Raw genomic sequence first — 22,536 nt, forward strand, 5'->3', positions numbered from 1 at the left:
TCCTTCTCTCTTCTCTTTTCTCCTTCTCTCTTTTCTCCTTCTCTCTTTTCTCCTTCTCTCTCCTCTTTTCTCCTTTTCTCTTCTCTTTTCTCCTTTTCTCTCCTATTTTCTCCTTCTCTCTTCTCTTTTCTCCTTCTCTCTTTTCTCCTTTTCTCTCCTCTTTTCTCCTTCTCTCTTCTCTTTTCTCCTGACTTTGGGGGCTCTGGGGCTCTGCAGAGGACCCTTTGCTCCAGAGGAAAAGAGCCCCTGCCTTTTTGTAGCTGTCACTATTTAATTTATTTTATAAATTCCTTTAATTAGACTAGACTCATCTTTTTGTTTCCCTCTGACCCTGCTTTTTTCCTGCAGGGAGGAAGTTTTGGAGGAGTTTGCCAGCTCCTTTCCTACCTGGCTCACACAAGTCTTCTTCTTGGGTTAGGTTGGGAGGAACTTCAATTCCAAGGCTCCAAGCTCTCACAAATATTTCCCATTTGTGGCATTGCACACCCAGAGTTCAGGCTGAGAAAAACTTTATTGCCAGGCTCCAAACTTTCTCAGTATTCCCTATTTGTGGGTTTGCACACCTGGACTTCGGGTTGGGAGAAACTCCAATTCCAAGGCTCCAAACTCTCACAAATATTTCCTGTTCAATTTTTGCACACTTGGAGTCTAAGTTGTCTTTCCAGCTCTTTGTGTGCTTTCCTCCAAATTTTTGCCTCCCTGGATGTGTAGATTCTGCTGTTTCCTGTTTCCCTCTTGAAAGTAAAATATTTATGAGTATTCATAAATATGCAAAAATATTAATAAATATTCGTTCTGGTGGCACCTTCCCTCCTCCTGCCTGGCTGCTTTTCCAAACCCAGGACATCTCCTCATGCAGCCCCTGCCCTGTCTCACACCTTTCTCCAGGTGAGAGATCTCTCCCTGCCATGATTTCTGCTCCTGCTGGGATTCCAAGGATTGATGAACCGAGCTCTTTTCCCACCTCATCAATATCTCATTAGTGAAAATGCCCCTGCTCAGAGCCCTGGCACTCGCCCAGGCACAGCTTTGGGTGGAAATCATTCCCAGCTCTGTTTTCTGTGGCCAGGCTGGGGCAGCATCCCTCGGCCACCTTTGCCATCCATTCCACACCGTGCTTGTCCTTTGGCCGGATTCTTTGGGATATCTCTGCACACCCAGCTTCAACCCCTGCCAAAATTAAAGCCTCTCCTCCCTCTTCCTGTGCTGCTGCCTTGGGCTGATACCTGTGATGGTCCTGGGGTGTTTTTGGGCTGGCTGCATTTCCAGAATCATCTTGGAGTCAGCTGCCATAGACTGGAACTGTTTAGGCTGGAAAAAACCTCTTAATCCCAGCACTAAACCATGTCCCAGAGTCCTTCCAGAGCATCCTTGTCAGCACTGGGAAGGGTTTTCTGATCCTGCTTCCATTCCCTGGGTGACATATTGTTTGTCTGAGTGCCAGGAAAACAGTGTCTGCATCCTGTTTAATCTCGAGGGTTTCCAGAGCCAAATCTCACTCTGAGGTGCTGAAGGAGAAAACCTGGAGGTGAGTTTGGCACAGCCAGCTCTGGACAGGGCAGGGATGGAGGTGACAACAGCTTTGTGTGGATTTTTGGGCAGGGTCCTGTCCCTTGTCTGCTCCACAAACCTGAGGTCATGGTAAAAACTGTCCCAGGTCCATGGGGACATTGGTGGCCGTCCCCAGGGAATGACAGAATCACCCCAGGGCTCTGCTGGAGGCTGGGAAGCTGAGGCAGCTTCTGGTGCTTGAGGGAAAGTGATGATGCTTTTGAGGTGAGAAAACTTCCATTTTCAGGTTTATAAAGCACCTGTTTAATTAAGACATAATGGCGAATGTGGGTGATGAAGGAGAGCTTTATTGGTTGCTCAGGTCAGCAGGGCTGATGTTCAGAGCTGCTCAGGAACTGTCTCTTCACTCTCCCTGGCTCCTGCAACCCTGCTCGAGGCCTGTGTGCCATCAGAACAGAGGAAAATAAATTCAGCAGGGAATTTTGGGAGCCTCTGGAGCAATGAAAGGGATAATGCCAAGGTAAACGCCCTGTGCTGTGCAGAGAGCGGTTGAAGAAGTGGTTGATGTGTCAGGTATTGATTTCTTTGCTGCTTTTTACTCGCCTGTTTTCAACCTGCTGCTTTTTTGCACCCTGTGGAAGGGTGAGAATGATGTGGGCTCTGCTTGTTCTGTAGTCAAGACATGGGCAGAGAACAAATCAACCCCAATCTGTTCAGTCCAGTGATTTGGGATTGATCCTTTGGAGCCAAAAACCTCCTGTGGGGCTGCAGAATTCAGTGCAGGAGCAAAATCTCTCAGCCCTGGGGCTTGGGGCACTGATTTTGCTGCTGGAGATGCCCAAGGTCATTGTGTTGGATCTCGTTTGTGTCTCTGTGCTGTGATTTCACTGCTCAGCACCCTGTAAATGAAGGTTTTTGTGTTGTGTTCTTAGAGAAATGTGGGGTTTTTTATTGCCCATCTCTTAGGGCCAGGTTCTGCCAGGCTCATTAAGGAAATTACCACGGAGCAATTGAGGATTGTTGGAAAGCAAAGCCATATATTCTTCCTCAGTGGGATTTAGGGTCTGGAAGAATTCCGTGGGGAGCATCTGGCTGGGCTGGGCTTCTGCACAAAACCTCCCTCTAAAAGCAGATTTATTTCTAGAGCTGGGGTTTGTTTGTTTCCCTTTTGAGAATTCAGTTATCTGATGGCAAACTGGCTCTTCAAAAAGCAAAATAAAATCAAAATGTGGTCACTGGTCATTCCATGCAAGGCACTGATGGGAATATTGAGTTTTATCTCTTTTTAAATACATTTCACAAGATTGGAAGGGATTTAGGAACCAGCACTTGAAGCAGTGATGGGAATATTGAACTTTATCTCCTTTTTAATAGATTCCAAAAAATTGGGAGGGATTTAGGAATGAGCACCTGAAGCATTGATGGGAATGTTGAGTTTTATCTCTTTTTTAATAGGTTTGAGAAAATTGGAGGGGATTTAGGAACCAGCACCAGAAGCAGTGATGGGGTTTTTAGGAGGCTGCATTTGCAGGGACTGGCTGGAAGAAGTCAGGAAGGGAAAGTCCCCTCTGGAGACTCAGCACCAAGGGATTGAAGTGTTGAAGACTTGCTCAGATTGGTGAATTTCATGGCATTTTGTGTGGGACTGGAGAGTCGAGGTCTGCTTTGGGTGCCCTGCAGGAACTCCAGGAAAGGCCCATCCCAAAAGCTGCTGTGTGAAGAAGAGTGGGCTAAAAACGCCACTTCCAGGGTCCCAGCCTGGAGCAGCCAGGAGTGGGCATTTCTGACCCTCTGCCCATTCCCAGAGGAGGCAGAGCCATCTCTGCTCCATCCCCTTGTCCCAATCCCCCCGGGATTTTCCCAGGGGAGCAGCAGGGCTGGGACCTCACTCCAGTCCCACTCTCCCAGCAGCACTGACAAGGAGAGCTCAGTGATTTTTATAACTGTCATTGGCCCCTAATTAGATGTTTGATGCCAAAGTAATGATCATAAAAGGCTCTTTATTTCAAACAAACCCATGTGAATAATTATGTAAATATTTGTCTGGGCCAGCCTTGGGTTGAATCCTGGGAAAGCTTTTTGGATGAGGATCTTGGATATTTCTTGTTGGCTTTTATAGGAGCATATTTCAATTTTTTAGATGCTATCTTTGGGTCTGAGGCCTCCTGTGTGGAGAATGGAAGACCTGAAATGACATCTCAGCTCTTAAATGCAGCAGACATTTCCAATGTCACCTTGTAACCAGCTTTATAGGGAATATCTGAAAGGAGGGAAGGGAAAGAACATGCAGCTCTGACCCAGATTCCCTAAAATCACCCCTGGAAGCCCTATTGTGACAGCTCTGGGTTCCAGGCAGATGAAGCCAGGATTTTATAGGAATATTGGTGAGGAAAGATCCATCAGCTCTTGGAATGGTAGTGAGGGATGGGTTTTGGGGTGGCTTTGCAGCCTGGGAGAGGTTTGGATCCCCATAAAGGGAATCCATGGAAGGGTTTGGATCCCCAGGGAGGGGTTTGGATCCCCAGGGAGGGGTTTGGATCCCCAGGGAGGGGTTTGGATCCCCATGGAAGGGGTTTGGAACCCAATGGAAGGGTTTGGATCCCCATGGAAGGGGTGTGGAACCCCATGGAAGGGTTTGGATCCCCAGGGAGGGGATTTTATCCCCATGGAAGGGTTTGGATCCCCAGGGATGGGTTTGGATCCCCAGGGAGGGGATTTTATCCCCATGGAAGGGTTTGGATGCCCAGGGAGAGGTTTGGATCCCTGTTTTGGGGGTTTGCATCCCATGCAGAGGTTTCTATTCCCATGGAGAGGTTCCTATCTCACGGCAGGTGGGATGGGGAGGGAGGAGCTGGCTAATTAGCTCAGTAATTAGCTGTGACTGGGCTCCTGAGGGCTGTTTGTAATGCAGATGCCGCCGGGGTGGTTAATGGGGTTGCCTTTCTCCCCTAATGACCGAGGAGCAGAGATCACAAAGCTCTGTCAAGGCTGAGCAGGAGTTTCCCAGCGCTGCCCTAATCCCTCTGGATGTGCTCATTTACTGGGAACAAACCTTCTCCCTGAACCAAGGGGAGGAATTCCGGGATTTTAATGCAAAAAAAACCTCAAAATGTGCCATTTCTGAGCTTGGGCAGCGAGGAAATACACCCTGTACCCGTGTTTTTTTAATAATGGGAAACAGGAAAGGAATAGGAGCTGGATGTTGTGCTTGGATGAGCCTCTGCCACATGTTTAGAATCACCAGATTCTATATTTTCATAAAAAACCGCCACTGGCCTACAGTAAAATAACATTCCCTGGCGATGTTCACAAGGAAATCCATCTAAACACCTAATTGGGAGCAAGACCTGCTGGATAAATGTGGATTAGAAGTGAGAAAATCACTGGAAACTGGGAGTTTAAGCGGTGAATTTCTCCCTGCTCTCAAAGACATCCCTTGAGGGCATCTCAGCTCCTTGGGGGCTGAGGAGGGAATGAAATTCAGTTAATTCTGGGCTTTTTTTCCTTCTGCTCTTCCCGTGAAAGCAGCACCTGCGTGGTGCAGTCTGGGTTATATAAACTCAGGAATTAATGCTCCGGAGAAAACTTTGGGAAACAAGCTTCAGAAACACTTCTCATGAAGTCAAGCAGGTATTAATTTGAAATTTGCCTGCTGGCTGTATTTTTGAGGAGAATCAGATATGAACTAAATGCTCAGAGTTGGTTGGTTTAAACATCTAAGGGAAATAATTGGTTTTACATTTCTCTCCCCGTGTCGAAATAGTGGAGTGTAGAGCAGGGCTGGAAATAATTCAGTGTTGGGCTTTTCTTTTTAAATCAGCCAATGAAATATTTAAAAATGAAATTACTTCTGCCTGCTCCCATTAACTTTGCAGACAACTGAAAAACCCACAGCGCATAAAAATGAATCTTTAACTCCTGAATTCCTGTATTTTTGGGAGCATCCCAGCCAGGTTTACCTGGGCGTGGGGCAGTGCCTGGAGGGGGATTTGCTGCCTTTGAAGTGGTGATGTGATGTGCGAGGCTGAGCCTCAGCCTGGCTCTAGCGGGCTGGAAGTGATGCTAATTCTGCAGGTGCTTGTGTTAATTAATTAAGCTCAGGGCTGGCCCGTTCACTCAGCAAAGGGCAGGGCTCTGGGAAGGCTGGAGAGAGGGGGTTATTCTGGAATAACTCCAGTTCTGCCCAGGTTTGCCCATTTTGGCTGCTTTTTCCAGATTTTTCTTGATTTAGAGAAAAGATGCTCCTTGTCCTTCTTGTCTCCTGTGTCCTCAGGGCTTCCAGCACTTATCCTGATCCAGTTTCTTCAGCATCTCCCACTTTCCCGGAGTGCTGCTGGAAGATACAGAATCCTTTGCCTTGGTGTTTTCCTGGGCACAAAATTCCACTTCAATGTGGCTTTATGGCCCTTTTTGATACTCCTGAGGTGTCAAGAGATGTGTTTTAGGTTATCCTATAAGGCTGTGTGTGTCCTGGAGCATCCTGCTGTGTTTCCACTGGCTCAGGAGGGAGGAAAATAAAACCCAAATTATTGCTCATTCTTTTCCCAAAGTGCCCTGACACCCACAGAGGCTGCTGGCTGCATAGAAATCCCATAGAAATCCCACAGAAATCCCATAGAAATCCCATAGAAATCCCACAGGCATGGGCTGGGATTTCCTGGGTGGAGGACACCACTCTGAGTGTGTGGGATGGCTCCAGCCCGGTACAATAATTCCCATTCCAGTGACACCCTTGGGATGCAGGGAGACCATCACCCACAGAAAACGATCCAGAGGGCTGCAGGAAATGGATTTACAGGGAAAATCCCAGTTTAGCTGTGGATTTTGTTCCTTTTTGGGAGGTTTTGAGAGAGGCTGTGAGGAGGAGGCCACTCTCAACTCTGGCCTAAGTCTCTCTCTAAGTCACTCTCAACTCTTTCTCTAAGTCTCCAGCTCTCCTTTATTCCCTTCCCTTTTCCAGATGATCCTGCCAGCTCTGGCTGCTTCTTTGCAGGAATAACTGTTCCTCACCCCATTAAAACCGGTTGTAAAGCTTCTTGTTGATTTTAATGTGCTGCAAGCTCGGGCCTTAATTAAGCTTTGCAGGGCTTGAAGTGGTTAATTATTACAAATTGCTTTGAAAATGTAGCTGCTGTCCCAGTGCCAGATTGTCTGGGAACACTGGGACTCTTTAGAGCGAAGATAAAAGGTTGAAATTTCCTTTTCCACCTTGAGGTGCACCTGTGTGAGAGGTGCAGGAGGCCCTGTGCTTAGGAATGAGTCCCGTGGTGGTGGAGAGAAGCTGGAAAAGGCCTCACCATGCTCCCAGGGAAGAATGAATTCCTAATATCCATCCAAAGCTGCCCTCTGTGGGCTCTAGGCTGTCCCCCCTCGTCCAAAGTCTTGGAAAGCCTCAATGCTCCACCTGCAGAGGAGTGCCAAGGTTTCCTTGGGAAGAATGGCAGATTCCTTGGATGGGATTTCCAGCTCTTGCTGGTTCGTCTCCAGGTGCTCCCTGAGGGCTGAGCCAATCCAGGGGCCTTGCAATGATGTTAAAATGGGATTTTGTGTTAAAAAAAACAGAGCCTGGGGGTGAGGGGAGCAAAACTTGCATCCCTTTAAGGCTGGTTTTAAGGAGCTGCTCCTAAACCCAGCTCTCAGTGAGTCATTCCCAAGTCGGGGTCCTGCCCCATCAGCTTTTCCATCTGTGGATGTGCTGAGGGCGTGGGTTTGGAGCTTTCCCAGCTCCCAGAATTGCGGCCTCCATTCACCCTCAGTCGTTCAAAGGGCAAGGCCCCTGCCAGGAACGAAACTGGGGCTGGAGCACTTCCCAAAATGTCACAGTGACCCAGAAATTCCTGCTCCACGCCAAGGGGGGAGCTTGGGAAGCTCTCCTGGGATGGGATGAGAGGGGCAGGGTGGGATGTGAGGACAGCAGGGACAGCCCCTGGAGATGCTGATTCACCTCATTCCTCTGATCCCACTGTTAGGATGAGCTCCTAAAAATTCCCTGGGCACTGAGCAGTCAGTGATGTGGGTCAGAGGGTGACAAGCCTTCATTCAGGCTCTGCCCTAAAAGCCTTTGTGTTTTTTACTCCACGAATGAGATTTTTCCTTCAGCCAGGAAGAATTTGTGCCCTGGACCTGTCTTGGGGGCACGTGGGGACAGCCAGGGAGAATCCCAGCGATCCCTGCTGGGATGTGGAGCTGCCCATGAGCAGGGAAAGGGAAATGCTGTGCCCTGAACCCTCAGACCTGCCCTTTTAGGGACCCCAGCACCCCCTGTCCCTGTGTCCTGGGGGTTGCCATTTCCCAGGATTTGTGGTGGTGGGGGGAAACAGCTCCTTGGTGTCCTGGAGCAGCAGCTGTCCCCAGATGTCCAGGGCTGGATTTGTCCCTTGGCCACGTCCTGGCTCCCAAGCTGGCGTGGGACAGGGATTGTCCTGGAAAAGCCCATCCTCCTCCTCTGAGCCATCCCTTTACTGCTGGATTGTTTTTCACTCTCCCAAGGGAGAATCCCAAATCCTCAGCTCTTAAAACGAGCAGGATTTTTGCTGTCCTTGAGCAGGGCTGGGATTTCCCCTCAAATCCTCAACATTTGCCTGATTTCTGGGCCTTGTGTCTGTAAGCTTTTGCATGGAATTTGGAGCAGACTGTGTAATTATATTCCATGAAGGAAAACCTTGCTCTTTGCTCACCGTTAGCTTTGTTAGAAACCCAAATGATTGATTATTTTTTAAAAAACTAAATAAAAATTTCTGCCCATTTCTGCTTAAAGGAACAGGAATTATTTGATTCTTTGAATTTCATGAGTCTCTGAGCTGCTCCAGTGTCAGTTCTGGGTTTCTTTCTTTTCCTTTTGGGATTAGATGTAGGATCCTTCCAATCTGACTGTGCATAATGGTTTCCTTTGTTCCCAGTTGGGACTATTTGGGCTTCTTTAAAAGAAAAAATAAATAAATAAGGGGATGTCATGAGTCATTGGTGAAATATTCTGCAATCTGGAGCAGTGTGAATTGACACAGCTCTGTGGCAGCTCTTGGGAGGAGCAGATCAGTTCTGACCCTTTCTGTAGCTGCCTTTTTATTTCATTCCTTTTATTCTACTCCTTCCTGAGGAGCAACCCTTAATACCTTCAGTCCTGCAGCTCACATTCTTCAATTCTCCTCCTTAAAATGCCTTTTCTCTTTGCCCAAATAAATAATTGTGTTTTATTGGGCTGCTGGGATGCTGAAGAATTTAAGAGTCTCTGTTAAACCCATCCAAGGGATGCTGGAGCAACAGCAGCTGGGGCTTGATATCCTTATTTTAGGCCCTGTTTTATTTTAGCCTCTGCCACCCTGTTTTAGTCAGTTATCCCAGGGCTGCAGCAGGGTCAGCTGTGGTGAAAAGTGTTTAGATAAGGAGTCAAAATTGTTGAAATCCCAGAAGGCTGAAAAGGAGACTCTCAGCTCCATAAAAAAAGCATCACTAAGGGGAAGCAACTTCCAGTCCTCACTTGCTTTTATTTCTTCTGGATCTGACACAGGAACTCTAGGAATAATATAATATCCCTAAATTAGGATATAATGTATAAATACCTCTTGGTTTTAATTCCAAATCTAAACCCAGATATTCAAGGCAACCTCTGGGGACTGAGAAACCCAGAGCCCAGGGGAAGGGCTCTGCCCTGCCTGGGCTGGGCCCACCAAAGGCAATAATTGAGTGTTTATTTAGGGCTAAGAATATCTTGGAAAAGGCTGGTTAAAGCTGGAAGTGGAGCACCAGTCCCTCTGCCATGAGGATTCGCTGCTTCTTCCTGGTGGGACCCTGACTTTGGATGGATTTTGCAGGTTGGGATTGGATCTTTGGGGTCTCAGTGGCTCCTCCTGTCCCTCCTCAGCTGCTCTGACCCCTCATGGTTTGGGTTTCTGCTGGAAAACACTTTTCCCCTTAAAAAAAGCTTCTGTGTGAGGGTGAGGAGGCCCTAGCTCAGGTTGTCCAGAGAAATTGTGGATTCCCCATTCCTGGAATTGTCCAAGGCCAGGCTGGACAGTGCTTGGAGCAGCCTGGGACAGTGGAAGGCATCCTGAAATTCTTCTCAAAGGGATGCTACTCCTGAAGTGATCCTTACTGGCTTTATTTGCTGTCACTGTTTGCTGGGAGATAAATGACAATTTTCTGTTGTTGCTCATATAGGAAAGCTTTATTTCCAGCAGATCTGCATCCCTGCTGCTGGGATGCAAATCCCCAGCCTGGTGGCACTGGTGGTAAATGATGAGGAAGTTGCAGAGGGCACCTGGAATGAGCTGGGAATGCTTTTTCATTCTTGACCCTGTGGCCTCAAGCCATTGCACACAAACCACAGTATGACTAAGAGCTGCATCATAAAGTCCTGGAGGTCTTTGGGATGTCCTTTGCCTGTTCCAAACCCGAATATGGAAGAAAATTCTCCTTTTCCAGGCTGTCCATCCCTCCTGCAGACCCTAAATGTCTCAGTTAAAACAACAACAGGGCAGCTGTGCACAGTAAATCTGTGTCTCCAGATGAATTTTTTCCGCTTTGAAGGGTGGTGGAAGGCAAAAACTTGAAGAAAGATTCCAGGGAATCTCCTGAATTTTGTCACAGAATCCCAGACTGGTTTGGGTTGGGGGGGACCTCAAAGCTCATCTCATTCCACCCCTGCCATGGGCAGGGCACCTTCCCTAGACCAGGCTGGGCAGAGCTCAGCTTTAGAATTCCCTGGAATGCAGACCGTGCTCTGTTTAAAGGCCTGGCTTTTCCTTTTGCCCAGTGCTGCCCAGTTCCTGCACTGGGAGAACTGGGAGAACACAGGGAATGTCTGCTCCAGCACTGGTGATCCTCAGCAGCTCCAGCCCTCAGCTCAGTGACAAGTTTAAACACTGTGGCTCTCCTCGGGGATCAGGATTTAATTAAAGACCTTGAAAAATGAGATTTGTTTTGAGGTCTGTTGCTTGCAATTTGTAATTTTTCAGCCACTGGGAACATGGATATGCACAAGGAGCACATAAGTGACTTATGGGAGTGCTTTGGGGTTGTTCAAGGTGTTAAAAATTATTATTACAGGCATAAATATGGCTTAGATTAATGACTTCTGGCTGAGGCTGGGATTTGCAGTGTGCTCTGCAGGAGCTGCAGCTCCCATCTTGCACTCAATTTCCAGAGCAACATTTCCATTGGGTTCTTGGGGTTTTCTGTCAGGGTTTATTTTTGGGTGTTTTGGTTTGTTGCAGGGTTGGTTTGTTTTGTTTGGGTTGTTTGGTTTGGTTTGATGTTGTTTTGTTGGGGATTTTTGAGGGGAGAATAATATTTAATTCTTTTCCTCACTTTCCCTTGGCCAGGGAAGATGGATTTAGGAGGGGAAACCAAAAATGAGGATGGGGAAATGAAATTTTGGATGGTGATGGAGTGGAGAAAGTGTTTCCCTGGCCTGCAGTAGCTAAAGCAGGGCTGGTTGTGCTGAGCTCTGTGACTGACAGGTGTAATGGATTGAAATAAAATCCTTGTTTGTTATTGCACATATCCTGAAGGATCAGCAGGGTTTAAGGGATCTTTTCCTCTAAAACTTTGTCTTAAAGAACAGTCAGGGGAAGGAGAGTTGGGAATGGGGTTTGCCCCCAGGCCAGGGGGGTTTGGTGGGCTCAGACATTCAGTGGATGTTAATGGTGGCAAAATTCTGGTTTCCTTTGGAGTTCTGGGGGGATTTTTGTGCTCCTGCATCCCCTGGCTGTGTCCAAGAGGGTGGTTTGGCTGTGGTGTGGTGGCAGGTGGATGCCCAGCCCAGAGCCAGGGGTTTGTTCCAAAGAATCCTGCTTGGTTTGCTCTCATATTGAAGTGGGAGAAAGAAAAAAATCTCTGTTGGCCACTTCTGGGTGAGGGTAGTTATAAACTTAACACCAGCAGCCTCTGATCCAACTTCTAACAAGTGTTTGAGGAACCAGGAGACAGGTTGTCACAGGTGGTCACAGAAAGATGGTGGTTAATTGTGGTGATGGAAGAATTGGGGATTTAATCCTCTTCTGGCCACTGGTGGTTCATCACCAAGAGTGATGAATGACTATTCACAGAATGACTGAATCATGGTGCCATGGGCAGGACACCTTCCAGCAGCCCAGGCTGCTCTGAGCCCTGCCCAACCTGGCCTTGGACACTCCCAGGGATGGGACAATCACTTTGTTCCACATTTCCCTGGAAATGAAAAAAAAAACCCAAACTTCTGGCACTGATTTTTATCTCTCTGTCCCTTCCTCTGATGCTCTGCACCATTATTTCTTCTCTGGGCATTGCAGAGCATGTTTAGGCCCTGCCAGCTCTGCTGAGTTAAAATGGGAAGTCAAGCTCCTTTTTTAGTTTTATTGCAGGGCTTTGCAGATTTTTGGTGCAGCCTCTGGTCTGATTTTGGCCTCGTTTGGGGTGTTTGGGGTTTGTGTCTCTGTGTGCTGGGCAGGGACTGAGCTGGTCCCTTTGGGGAGCCCTGTGCACCTCGAGCAGAGAATGCTCCTGTGTGTGATGCTGCACAGGGATGTTATTCATCACACAGAGAGTGAAAAGGAAGCTTTCATAAAGCACCAGCTCCTTCAGCCCTCAGATGGAGGCCAGGCCCAGAGCAAACCTGCAAGAAATCCCCTGCAGTTAGGTCAGTCAGGTCTCTGTCCTCCCTCACAGGAGATTGCTGAGCTTGGATTTGGCTGGAAAACCCTGAGGAAATAACTGAACTGCTTGGCTGGGCAGGAATGAGAGCTGCTGCTGTGTGCAGCTCGTCTCTGTGGGCAGAGCTGGGCTTTTCCTGCTGCTGAGATCCTGCTCAAAGGATGCTCTCAGTGAGGAGGGGGCCGTGGGGCTTTGGCTGGCTCCTCACCTCCTCTCTGATTTCCAGGAGAGGTGGGACACTGGGAACAAAGGTGGTTCCCTCTCCTGCCTGGTTTCCAGTTGGTTTGTGCAGCACCAGATTGGTTTTCTCCTTGAATCTCTCGCCCTGACCTAATTCACCGTGGTTCTGGAGGCACAGGGGATGGTCCTGGGGAATGAAGATGGATTGCAGTGTTTGGAGGCACTGCAGGTGCTTGGATCATCCTCTAGGGATGAGAAGGGCCCCACCAGGGCACTGGGGATGTGTTGGGGTTGCTCACAGGGCTCCAGGCAGGGGCTGGAGCTCCAAACCTGTGGCTGGTGGCTCCTGGAGAGGGTCCAACCCCCCTGAAGCTCCACCTGTGACCACTGCAGGCACTGGTCTCCAACCCATGCAGAGGATGGATTCCTCTGCAGATGTTCCTGTTCCTGCAAGCACCTCTGGCTGGCTGATGTGCACACAGAGCTCCAACACCCCCACCTGGCACAGGGACCCAGCTGATGTCAGGAGTCTGGAATTCACATTCCCCCTTGCATGTGCCTTTTCCCCACCTCTCCTCCCTAAAGAAATGTTGGAGGCAGCGTAGGAGCTGGCTGCTCTGAAGCTCTTGGAGCACAGGGATGTGACTGGAAGCAGGGACGGAGTTTTATTGCATTTTGGTTGTTTAAACACAGCTTGGGCTGTAGATGTGCAGATATTTTGTGCAGAATAAAACGTGGTTGAAGGCAGGGAGAAGGTCCAAGTGGCAAGGACAGCTTAGAGAAATGTGTCCTGCATCCAGTGCCTGATGAGGATGAGGGATGAGGAAATATTCCAGCTGTTTGCTGCTCAGGCCAGGCTCCCTCTGCTCCTTTATTATCTGCACTGTCCCCTTGGCTTTGCCATATGTTTGTAATCTCTCATTGAGAGCCCAATTTTTTAGGATTGTGGAAACTTTCAAGAGCTGCCTAACAACAGTCAGAGATTTTCCGTGCAAATGTTGGGCTGAGCTTCTTGGTAAGCAAAATTTCTGATATTATAAAAGGCCTATTATAAAAGGCTCTGTCTTCCCACTGCTGTTTGTGCTGATGGACACGATGTGGCCCTTCCCCAGGGGTGCAGCCAGGTGGGATGGGGCAGAGAATCAGAAAAAGTGTTAAAAAAATAATTGTGACTTGAGATAAAGACAGTTGAATAGGTAAAGCAAGGAAAATAAATCAAGGAATTCTTCCCCCCATGGGCATGCAAAGCAAGGCTTTATCACAAATAATGATTTTATTTTTTTTTGGGAAGACAAACACCATCACTTCAAGTGTGCACTTCTTTTTCCCACTTCTCACCATGCTGGGCATGATTCCATAGAGCATGGAATATCCCTTGGAATATCTCCACATCACACTGATGACACTGAGGAGCAGAAAATCCTTGGAGTCTGTGCAAGCCCTGCCCAGCAGTGATGAAAGCATCCCGGAGTTATCAGCCCTGTGTTCAGCCCAAACCCCGAGTGCAGCCCCAGATCAGCCCCAGATCAGCTGCTAGGACGAGGTTTAACCCTCCCCCAGTCAAAACCAGCACAGCCCAGTTTGCCTCGGGCCCTGCTGCCCTGGTTTGTATTTCTGACACCCTTTGGCTCCAACTGCACAGTCAAAATTCAGAATAATTTCATTCAAGAGTTTAAAGTCAGGTCTGGCTGTTGCACTTCTGGAGCCTCCACCTCTGCTGACGTGAGCAAGAGCAGATTAGGAATTTAATGAGATGCAGATTAGGAATTCAATGAGATGCAGATTAGGAAGTTAATGAGATGCAGATTAGGAATTTAATGAGATGCATCACTTGCATGACTTAATTGATGTCCTGAGCCCTGGACATCTGGAGGTGAAGCTGCCCTGCCTGTGCTGCTGTGGGATGTCACCAAGGGCTCCTCATTAATCAGAGCCTCAGGACTGAAGCCTGACGGGCTGTGAGGGAGGAAAGGAGCCTTTTGCTCAGTGCCATTAGTTAAAATTCAGATTTTTCCTCTTTTCTGTGAAGCACAGGTGGATTTTTGTCCATCCAGCTGCACCTTTGGGTGCACTGGTGGTTGTGCAGGAATCCTGGTGAAATCATGGAATATCTGGGGGATGATTTGGTGGGAATTGCCTGGACTGGAGCTGCCTGAGGAGGGCTTGTGCAGCATCTTTGCCTCCTCACCTTGCTTCATGTCCCAAAACTTTCCTTGTGGGTTTCCTGTCATCACAGCCACTCTGTTTGTGTGATTATTTTGCACGGTCTCTCTCCCTCAGGGAGGCTTGCTTAGGTGTTTGCTTCCAAATAACTTTTTGCCTCAGTCAAAGAATGGGAAGGTTTGTATTGGTGTGGTGAGAAATTCCTGATTTAAAACCTTTCCCTCAGATCAAGAATTTCCTGCCTGGTGCTTAATCTCCAGGATATACTTGAGTGATGGATGCTGGGTGAAGACATCCAGGAAAATCCAGCTCCTGGGACAAAGAGGGCAGGGCATTCTGCCCTGTGCCCCCGTGCAGACAGCTGATCTGCTGCTCCTCTCTGCCCTCAATCAGTGCCTTTGACCATGTCCCAGATCTGAAGCTGGCATTAACCTTGCACTGAAAGCAGATTTCAGCTGGGTTTAAGGTTGTGATGATTGATTTGTGCGATGCAAGGCTGATTTGGAGCCAGGGGCGCCACTCCTGTCGTCTCCTAATTCTTCTTTCTCCTTTTCTCTTTACAGCTGAACCTGCAGACCTCTTGAAGGTGTTAGATTTTCATAATTTACCTGACGGTATCACAAAAACCACGGGGTTTTGCACAAGCAGAAGATCTTCAAAAGAAGCAGATGTTGCTTACAGAGTAACAAAAGATGCTCAGCTCAGTGCCCCAACAAAGCAGCTGTATCCTGGTGAGTCCAGCTTTTCATTTGTCCCATGGAAATGTCTGATTCCTTCATTTCCCCAGTGTGTTTGCAGAGGTTCTGCTGTTTCAGGGGGCTGCAGATTTCCAGCCATCAAATAATATCCTTTTATCCCTGTGTCTTCACGAGGTGCTGGCTGTCACTGCAGAAGAGATGGCCAGTGCCACATCTGCTCCCTCCCAGGCTGGAAAATTCCCCATCCCCCTTTCTCACAGGGTGACACCCAGCTGGGGACAGAGGAGGAGGAGGCAGAGGAGCCCAGGCTGTGTTTTGTTCTGTGCCCTCCCAAGCACAGTAGGGTCTGGTTCTGGGGCTGTGGTGTCTCTCCTAACACAAATAATCACCAGATAAAAATAACAGGCTGGCCCACAGGAACAGATGTCCCAAGAAAAGTTGTTTGAAGGGATGGGAGGCTCGTTAGAGGAAGGCACAAAACCCTTGAAGAGCACTGAGCATTTTATTGCTGCCTGAGTTGAATTTTTCAGGCCAAGACATAATCCCTAGAGTCAGATGTGTTTGTAAGGTGTGGACCCAAACTCCTCCCTGCCTGAGAGATGCAGTCACCACCAGAATTCTTCCTTCCCAAGCCATCCAGGCATCCCTGTTTCACCTGGGGGAGCTCTGGGGTGCTGGGATTGCTCATGGCAGGGCTTGGGTGAGAAAAGTGATTTTGCTGAGGCAGCTGTGGCAGGAGGCAGAAGGAAGCTGCCTGTGCCTGGTGTGGGAGGCAGGAGGGGATTTAAGCAGAGCAGGCACACACGTCCTCCCTCAGTGTTTGGGAGGGGATGAATGGATTGGCTAAATCAGAGCTAATGGGCTGTGCCACCATCAGTGCTCCTTAATTAACCAGGGCATCCCTCAGCCCTGGCCTGGCAGAGGCACAAATGGAGACTTTGAGGCTGGGCTGGGGATGTGCCTCCAGCCCTCCCCTCCTGTACTTCCCTCGCTGCTGAGGTTATTTCCAGCCTTTTTCATCCTGCTGGAACAATAATTGTATTTAATCCATGGTGAGCAGGAGCACAGGCTGTGTCCCACCTGAAAACTGAGCCTGATGTGAGGACAGATGTGACAGGCTGGACATCACCACATGGGCAACCCTCAGCAAGGGAGCTGCTCAGTCTGGCCTAAAGCTGGGTTTAAATGTCTGCAGAAGGACAAACCAGACCCTAAATTTGTCTTTATTGCTGTCCAGGGCAGGAAAGTTCTTTCTGATCACAGATAAAGTCATTGTGTGCCCCAAGTGCCCACAATGTCCCTTCATGTCATGCTCCTGAAATGACTTAAAGTTTTAGACCTGGTATCTACAAGCTGAGAAGTGTTGAAAGGAAATGTTCCAGTTTGAAATATCCAACTGGAGTGGATCTGAGAGCTTGCCAGTAGTTTCTGTAGCCACTGTGAAGTCTTGCCTGGTCTCTTTTATGTAACAGAAACCAGCAAACAGTGGTGAACTGAAGGTGTAAAAACAAGGCTGGAATGTTTTGGCTGATTGTTTAACAAGGGGATTGGATCACAGCAGTGCTGACATAGGAAACACAAGCAAGGAGAACTGAGTCCTGGTCCCAGGGGAGAACTGAGTCCTGGTCCCAGGAGAGAACTGAGTCCTGGTCCCAGGAAAGAACTCAAGTGTTGTAGAAGATTTTCTTGGTTGTCTCTTTTATACCTTTTTACTTTTATATCCTCACCCTCACTGAGTTCTTGGTTTCCATCTTCCTTGTGTGAGAAGATCTGGATGGATTTAAGGAGCAACTTTTCCATCATTTCATCACCTGGACGACCATGGGGTGTTTGAAGCAGCTCAGTCCCAGCCTGAAACCTTCCAAAGTCCTTGAGGCTTCTCTGCTGCTTGCTCAGGACATGGGCAAGAGCCAAGTGAAGAACTCCCAGTGTTTTCCAGCAGATCCACGGATGTTTCCTCATCTCTTTAAGAAGACTTCAGCTCCCACTCCCAAATGAGAGAAGGGAATAAAGATAACAAAGTAATTGCAGGGCAGTGTCCCAGGGGAATGTGGTTTTAGGGCTTTTGTGCCACCAGGAGGGTGGGTTGGAGCAGAGCTTTCCCTCTCTGCTCCACAGCACCCTTGGCAAACACTCTCTGTACAGAATATTTTGTGCTAATTAGAAGCTGGTGCTTTTCTAAGATGTAATTTCATGGGCTTTGCATTCTGCTGCCACAGCCAGCAAAGCAAGATGTATGTGTGTGTATATATATATAAAACTTGGGTTTTATGCTCAAAAGAGTGAAAAAAATCTGTTGAGATGCTTTTTGTCCTGGCTCCCTGAAGTCTTGCTTTCCAACAAAATCTGTGTTTTTCCAGAAAGAAAAGCAAGAGAAAAAGAAGCAAGAAAGGCAAGGGTTTCAGTGCAGCCAGCAAAATGTCATTTGTGTGCTTCCATCAAGTTTGCAATTGTCATTTGCCTTCTCAGAAATCTCTGTTAGAGCTCAAACAGTCACCCCTGTGAAGAACAAGTCATTGCACAGCTGAGTCTCCTCAGATGAAGGAAAAGGCCAGAAATTGGTGAGACCATTGGAAAACAGCTTTGCTTCCAAGAGGAAAAGTGTAAAGGTTCAGGGAATGCCACCTTCTCACTTTGTGTTTGTGTCAGGAACAGGATCAGCTCACTGCTTCTCGGATTTTTGCTATTTAGCAGCTCAAGCTTTCCTGCCCTTCCCAGATCAGGAGCAGGACTCTGTTTTAGGCTGTGCTTGGCTACACCTGGATTAGGAAGAAGCTCCAGACTTGCCCTGCTTCGAAGACCACAAGGTTGTTCAAGAGCCTTTAATCACCGTGCTCAAGCAAGAAGATGCTCATCCATTGGAGCATCCCATGGATTCAGCCATGCCCACCCTGGAGCTCCTTCAGCTTCAGCAGGACTGGGGGCTCCCCCCGTGCTGTGGGAGGGCCCGGGGGGGGAGTTTGGGGGGTTTTGGCCACGGGGTGGGAGGAGGATGCGGAACCAGAGCCGGCGATGGATGCACAGCATCTCCCAGCGTGAGCTCGTTTGAGGAGCGAGTCAAGGACGAGGACTCCACCCCAAAGCCTTTGTTGGAGGGGTGTCTCCATTGTTTTGGAGGGATTTGGGTCAATTTCTCCGTGCTTGGTGTATTTATGCCGATGTATTTATCGGTATTGGTGTGTGTGGGGATGTGTTTTCATCCCTCGTTCCGCAGCCCGGGTCATTTCTGCCTCTGACAGTGCAGGCATTGTTATTTTGCCAGGACAGCGGAGCAGTAACAGAGTAATGTCAGCTATAATTCATCCATTATGATTATTTGGGTTGAGAAACTCGCATCACCATGGAGACATTTTGATAATAATGAAAAAAAAAATTAAAAGCAGCTTTTTAATGAGTTGGCAGCTTGTCCAAGTTGAAAGGTACTGTATTGTGGGTTCATAATGAAATTTTGGACATGAACTATTTTACATAAAAGGCCCAAATCTGTAGGCTGTAATTGGAGCCAGGAAGGCGTATGGTCCTGACTCAGTCCTCCAGGAGGGTTTGTGCACAGGGGAGGGAGATAAAGCTCCGGGCATCCTGTGGGAGGCACCAAAATTGGGTGCTGCTTCTGCCAAATATCTGGGGCTGAGTCCTGGGGATAAATCAGGCTAGCATGGCATTTAATTCCCGACTGGGAGGCCTCTCTGCTGCTTTCTGCTGCTTCCCAAATGTTATTTATGCAAGGTGATGGGGGTTAACTTGGTACAAAGTCTTTCTCCATAGGTATCCCCAGTTGTCCCCCTTGGAATTCTGCCTTTGCTCTGTAGCAATCCCGGTTTTGATGCAGCTCCTGCCTCATCCCCTTCCCTGCTGTAGGCAGATAAATACATTAAAAACACTTTGTTCCTAAAAATTAAAGCACCTCCCAGTCAGAAGAGGAAGAGGATGAGCTCAGGGCTTCTGTGTTTGAGCTCCAGCTTTGCTGTGGTGCCAAGAACTCCCCTCTGCCACGTTCCTCATCCTCTCCCTGGGTCAAAACCCCCTGGGATACCATCTAGGAAAAACCTCAAGTAGTGAAGAAAATCTATTTGAAGCTTCTGGGCACTAAGCTTGATGGTTTTTGTGGTTTATTTGGCTGCACATCCGCAGTTTAAACAGGATCCCCGTGTTCCCTGGGTGCTACCAGTGCCACACGTGTCACAAACCCCATGGGGGGCTGCCCCACTTTGCTCTGCCCTGCTGTGGTCGAAGATTTCTCCAGAGGTACAAAGCAATCCTTGTTTTGGAAAGCCTGCACCTCCAAAGGGAGGTTCCCTGCAAGCCCCACACTTTGAAGTGCAGCATCAGAGGGGTGGTGTGTATAATTTGATCAAGAAATCTTCTTTATGAGTGCTCCTGGTGGTTTTCAAGCCGCCCTGTTTGGGATGTGCATCCAGGATTTTTAGTTTAGGCTCATTTTTTTCTGTCTGAAGGGTAGAGAAACCCAAAGGAAGGGGAGGAATTTGGGTTTCTGCAAGAGGGTGATGCCCAGATTGCAACTTTAAATGTGTTTGCCTGGCCTTGCAGAATGACCCTGTACTGATGGACTTTAATGGCTTTAATCCCCCAAACCTTGCAGAAATAAAGACAGAAATCACCTGTGATCAGGCACAGCTCTTTCCTGAGAGGAGAAAGAGCCAGGAAATGAGATGTTACTTAATAAGCAGACAAATTAGCATTTTCTATTGATTGCCAGATTTCTTTCCTTTTTCAGATTTTTTTTTGTGTGTCTGCAGCAACCCTGAAAGCCAAAACCACGAAATCATCTGTTCTCATCTGGAATAAACAAATCATGATGCAATTCTCTGCTCCCTTAAATAAAACCCATGAAGATTCTGTTGATGCTTGATTTCCTCTGGCCCCTCAAGAACTTAAATTCATCTGGAGCACCCCATGAGAGTTTTTGCCTTGTGTCCTAAAAAGCTTTAGGGGAGCTTCTTTGGAAGGGTTGGGTGCAAATAATACAAAATTAAGGCAACAACTTTTGCAGAACTTGTGTTTCCCCAGCACAGGGGTTTCACCCCAGAGTATTTGGGGAAAAGCCACATCTTCACCTGGCCCTGTATAAATTTTAGGGCTGCTGATCTGCACACATCTGGAGACAAGCCAGCCACGGCTTCTCAGACAACAGGACTGTTTATGCAGGGATTATTTCCGAGGAAACCTCACTAACCTCTTTGCTTTTCCACTCCAGCTTCCCCCTTCCCAGAGGACTTCTCCATTCTAACCACTGTAAAAGCGAAGAAAGGAGGTCAGTCCTTCTTGATCTCAATTTACAATGAGCAAGGGATCCAGCAAATTGGTGTGGAGTTGGGTAGATCTCCTGTATTCCTGTATGAAGACCATACAGGAAAGCCAGGCCCAGAAGACTATCCTCTCTTTAGAGGCATTAACCTAGCAGATGGCAAGTAAGTGACATTTTGTGCACCAAGGAAAAAACAGTTCATTGTTTGTTATCGATGCCAGCATGTTGAACATTGTATAAAATAGGAATCGTGCCTATAGAAATGTATTTGCACACCCCTGGCTGCTGACAGGTGCTCCAGTCTGTCATTTTGGTCTTTGGGGAATTAATTTGACATCTGTAAGAATTGTAAATGAGCAGTCAGCTCTGCTGTCTGGTACTTGTGGGGATAGGAACATTGATTTTGCTGCGAAGGGCCTTAAAAAAAAATCAGTTTGTCTTGCAAAATCCATGCTGAGACTTGTGCAGGGCTTAAAAAGAGGGTGGAAAAGGGAGGCATCAGTGTGGTTTTATCCCTGCTTCTTGTTGAAGGCAGAGCTGGCCCTCTCCTGCCCGCTTTGGAGGGATGAAAGTTGTCAATCAGCATTTCTCTTGCCAACCAACCCTTTAGGCTCTGCCCAGGGAGGATTTCCAAGAAGCCTCACAGAACATCAATTCCTGAAAGTTCATTTTTTATACAAAATACAAATTGCCTTGTCCTGCAGAGCCCGGGGCTGTGCCTGACGTGTCTGTGGGCTGTGTTCTCACAGGTGGCATCGAGTGGCTCTGAGTGTGCAGAAGAAAAATGTCACCTTGGTTCTGGACTGTAAAAAGAAAATCACCAAGTTCCTGGACCGGAGCGAGCATCCCATCATCGATGTCAACGGCATCATCGTGTTTGGCACCAGGATATTGGATGAGGAGGTCTTTGAGGTGAGCCATGGCAAGGAGCAGCTCTGGAATTGTTCCACAGCGATGATGAGACACTTCCAGCTCGTTTTTTGAATTTTTTTTGTTGGTTTTTTTTTTTTCCTTTACATAGTAGGATGCTGTTGTTTGTGATTTTTAAGTTTTTATTTTGACTTTTTGTAGTAATGATGAAAATTGGGGGGCCAGGTGACCTTGGTGGAGTGAGCTCCTCTGGTTCTCTGGTTTCAAGCCTTTGCTGGGGTTCTAGACCATCTCTACACTGGGATTTTGTAGCTCTTGGCACATTTAAACCGGGAAGGGCTCACAAGGTTTTTTTCATTCATGCCTGTGCTGGGATTCAAAGCTGCAGGGGCAGCGAATAAAGGCTGAGGGAAGCAGATCCCTCCCAAGTCACAGTTCACCCTGGGGCTGTAGGAATTTGCTCTTTTTCCACTCATTGGCCATGGATTCTTGGTTCTTTTGCTCCATGACACGAGGAGACTCTCCTTGACAGCTTGGTTGGCCTGGTTGTCACCTCCCACACTCTGCTTCCAAAGGCAAAGCAAATTCCTGAGGGGTGGGATGTTCCCGTGAGCTCCTGTGATGGAAGCAGAGAGGCAGAGCATTATTTATAGACAAGGTACAGATGGGAGAAGCTTTTTGCCATAGTTCAGCAGCTTGTTTAATGTCTGCATTTCCCTGGCAAAATCAACTTCTGCACTCTGCTGCACTTGTGAGGCTTTCCGGGAGATGAGAATCCCATTCCTGATCTTTCTTGTGAGCTGGAATTGCTTCCTAAAATCAGCACCAAGTGCTTGGTGTAAACCAAGCCCTATTGATGTCTAGCTCCTTATTTTTGTGGAATTTATTTAGAGGAAGAGCTGGATCTCCTGGGCCTCCCCAGCCCAGCAAAGGGATGGGGAATATCTCCTATCCCTGGCTAATTAGAACCACAGCAAAGCCAGTTCTTGCCTGCATTTTGCTGTCACTCAGAGGGAAAGTTCCAGTCTGTTTAATATTACCAACATCTGGGAGCTGGTCTGCTGTAAACAGAGCAGGAATGCCTGGGTTGAATATATCTGCCAAAATCCCAGCCACGGAGCGAGGCCTGGATATCGAAATTGTATTAAATTAAGAGATGTTCCCTGGGAAGTTGAACAATTAAAATGGAAAGTAAAATCTGGGTTTAATGGGCACTGG

General features: G+C 47.9%; 1 protein-coding gene across 3 annotated transcripts in view; it reads left to right on the top strand.

Moving 5' to 3' along the window:
- Window positions 1-22,536, top strand: part of COL5A1 (collagen type V alpha 1 chain) — a 132,634-nt gene that overhangs the window by 14,629 nt on the left and 95,469 nt on the right. For all 3 annotated transcript variants that reach the window (XR_015278313.1, XM_086858824.1, XM_086858825.1), the window contains exons 2-4: window positions 15,048-15,215; window positions 20,398-20,611; window positions 21,198-21,360. Coding sequence is in view for 2 of the 3 variants with exons in the window: in XM_086858824.1 (XP_086714950.1) it covers window positions 15,048-15,215; window positions 20,398-20,611; window positions 21,198-21,360 (545 nt within the window). In the remaining variant the exon portion in view is untranslated. The remainder of the gene's footprint in view (window positions 1-15,047; window positions 15,216-20,397; window positions 20,612-21,197; window positions 21,361-22,536) is intronic.

The sequence above is a fragment of the Cyanistes caeruleus genome, chromosome 20 (assembly GCF_971803275.1).
Source record: "Cyanistes caeruleus chromosome 20, bCyaCae1.hap1.1, whole genome shotgun sequence".
Taxonomy (NCBI): domain Eukaryota; kingdom Metazoa; phylum Chordata; class Aves; order Passeriformes; family Paridae; genus Cyanistes; species Cyanistes caeruleus.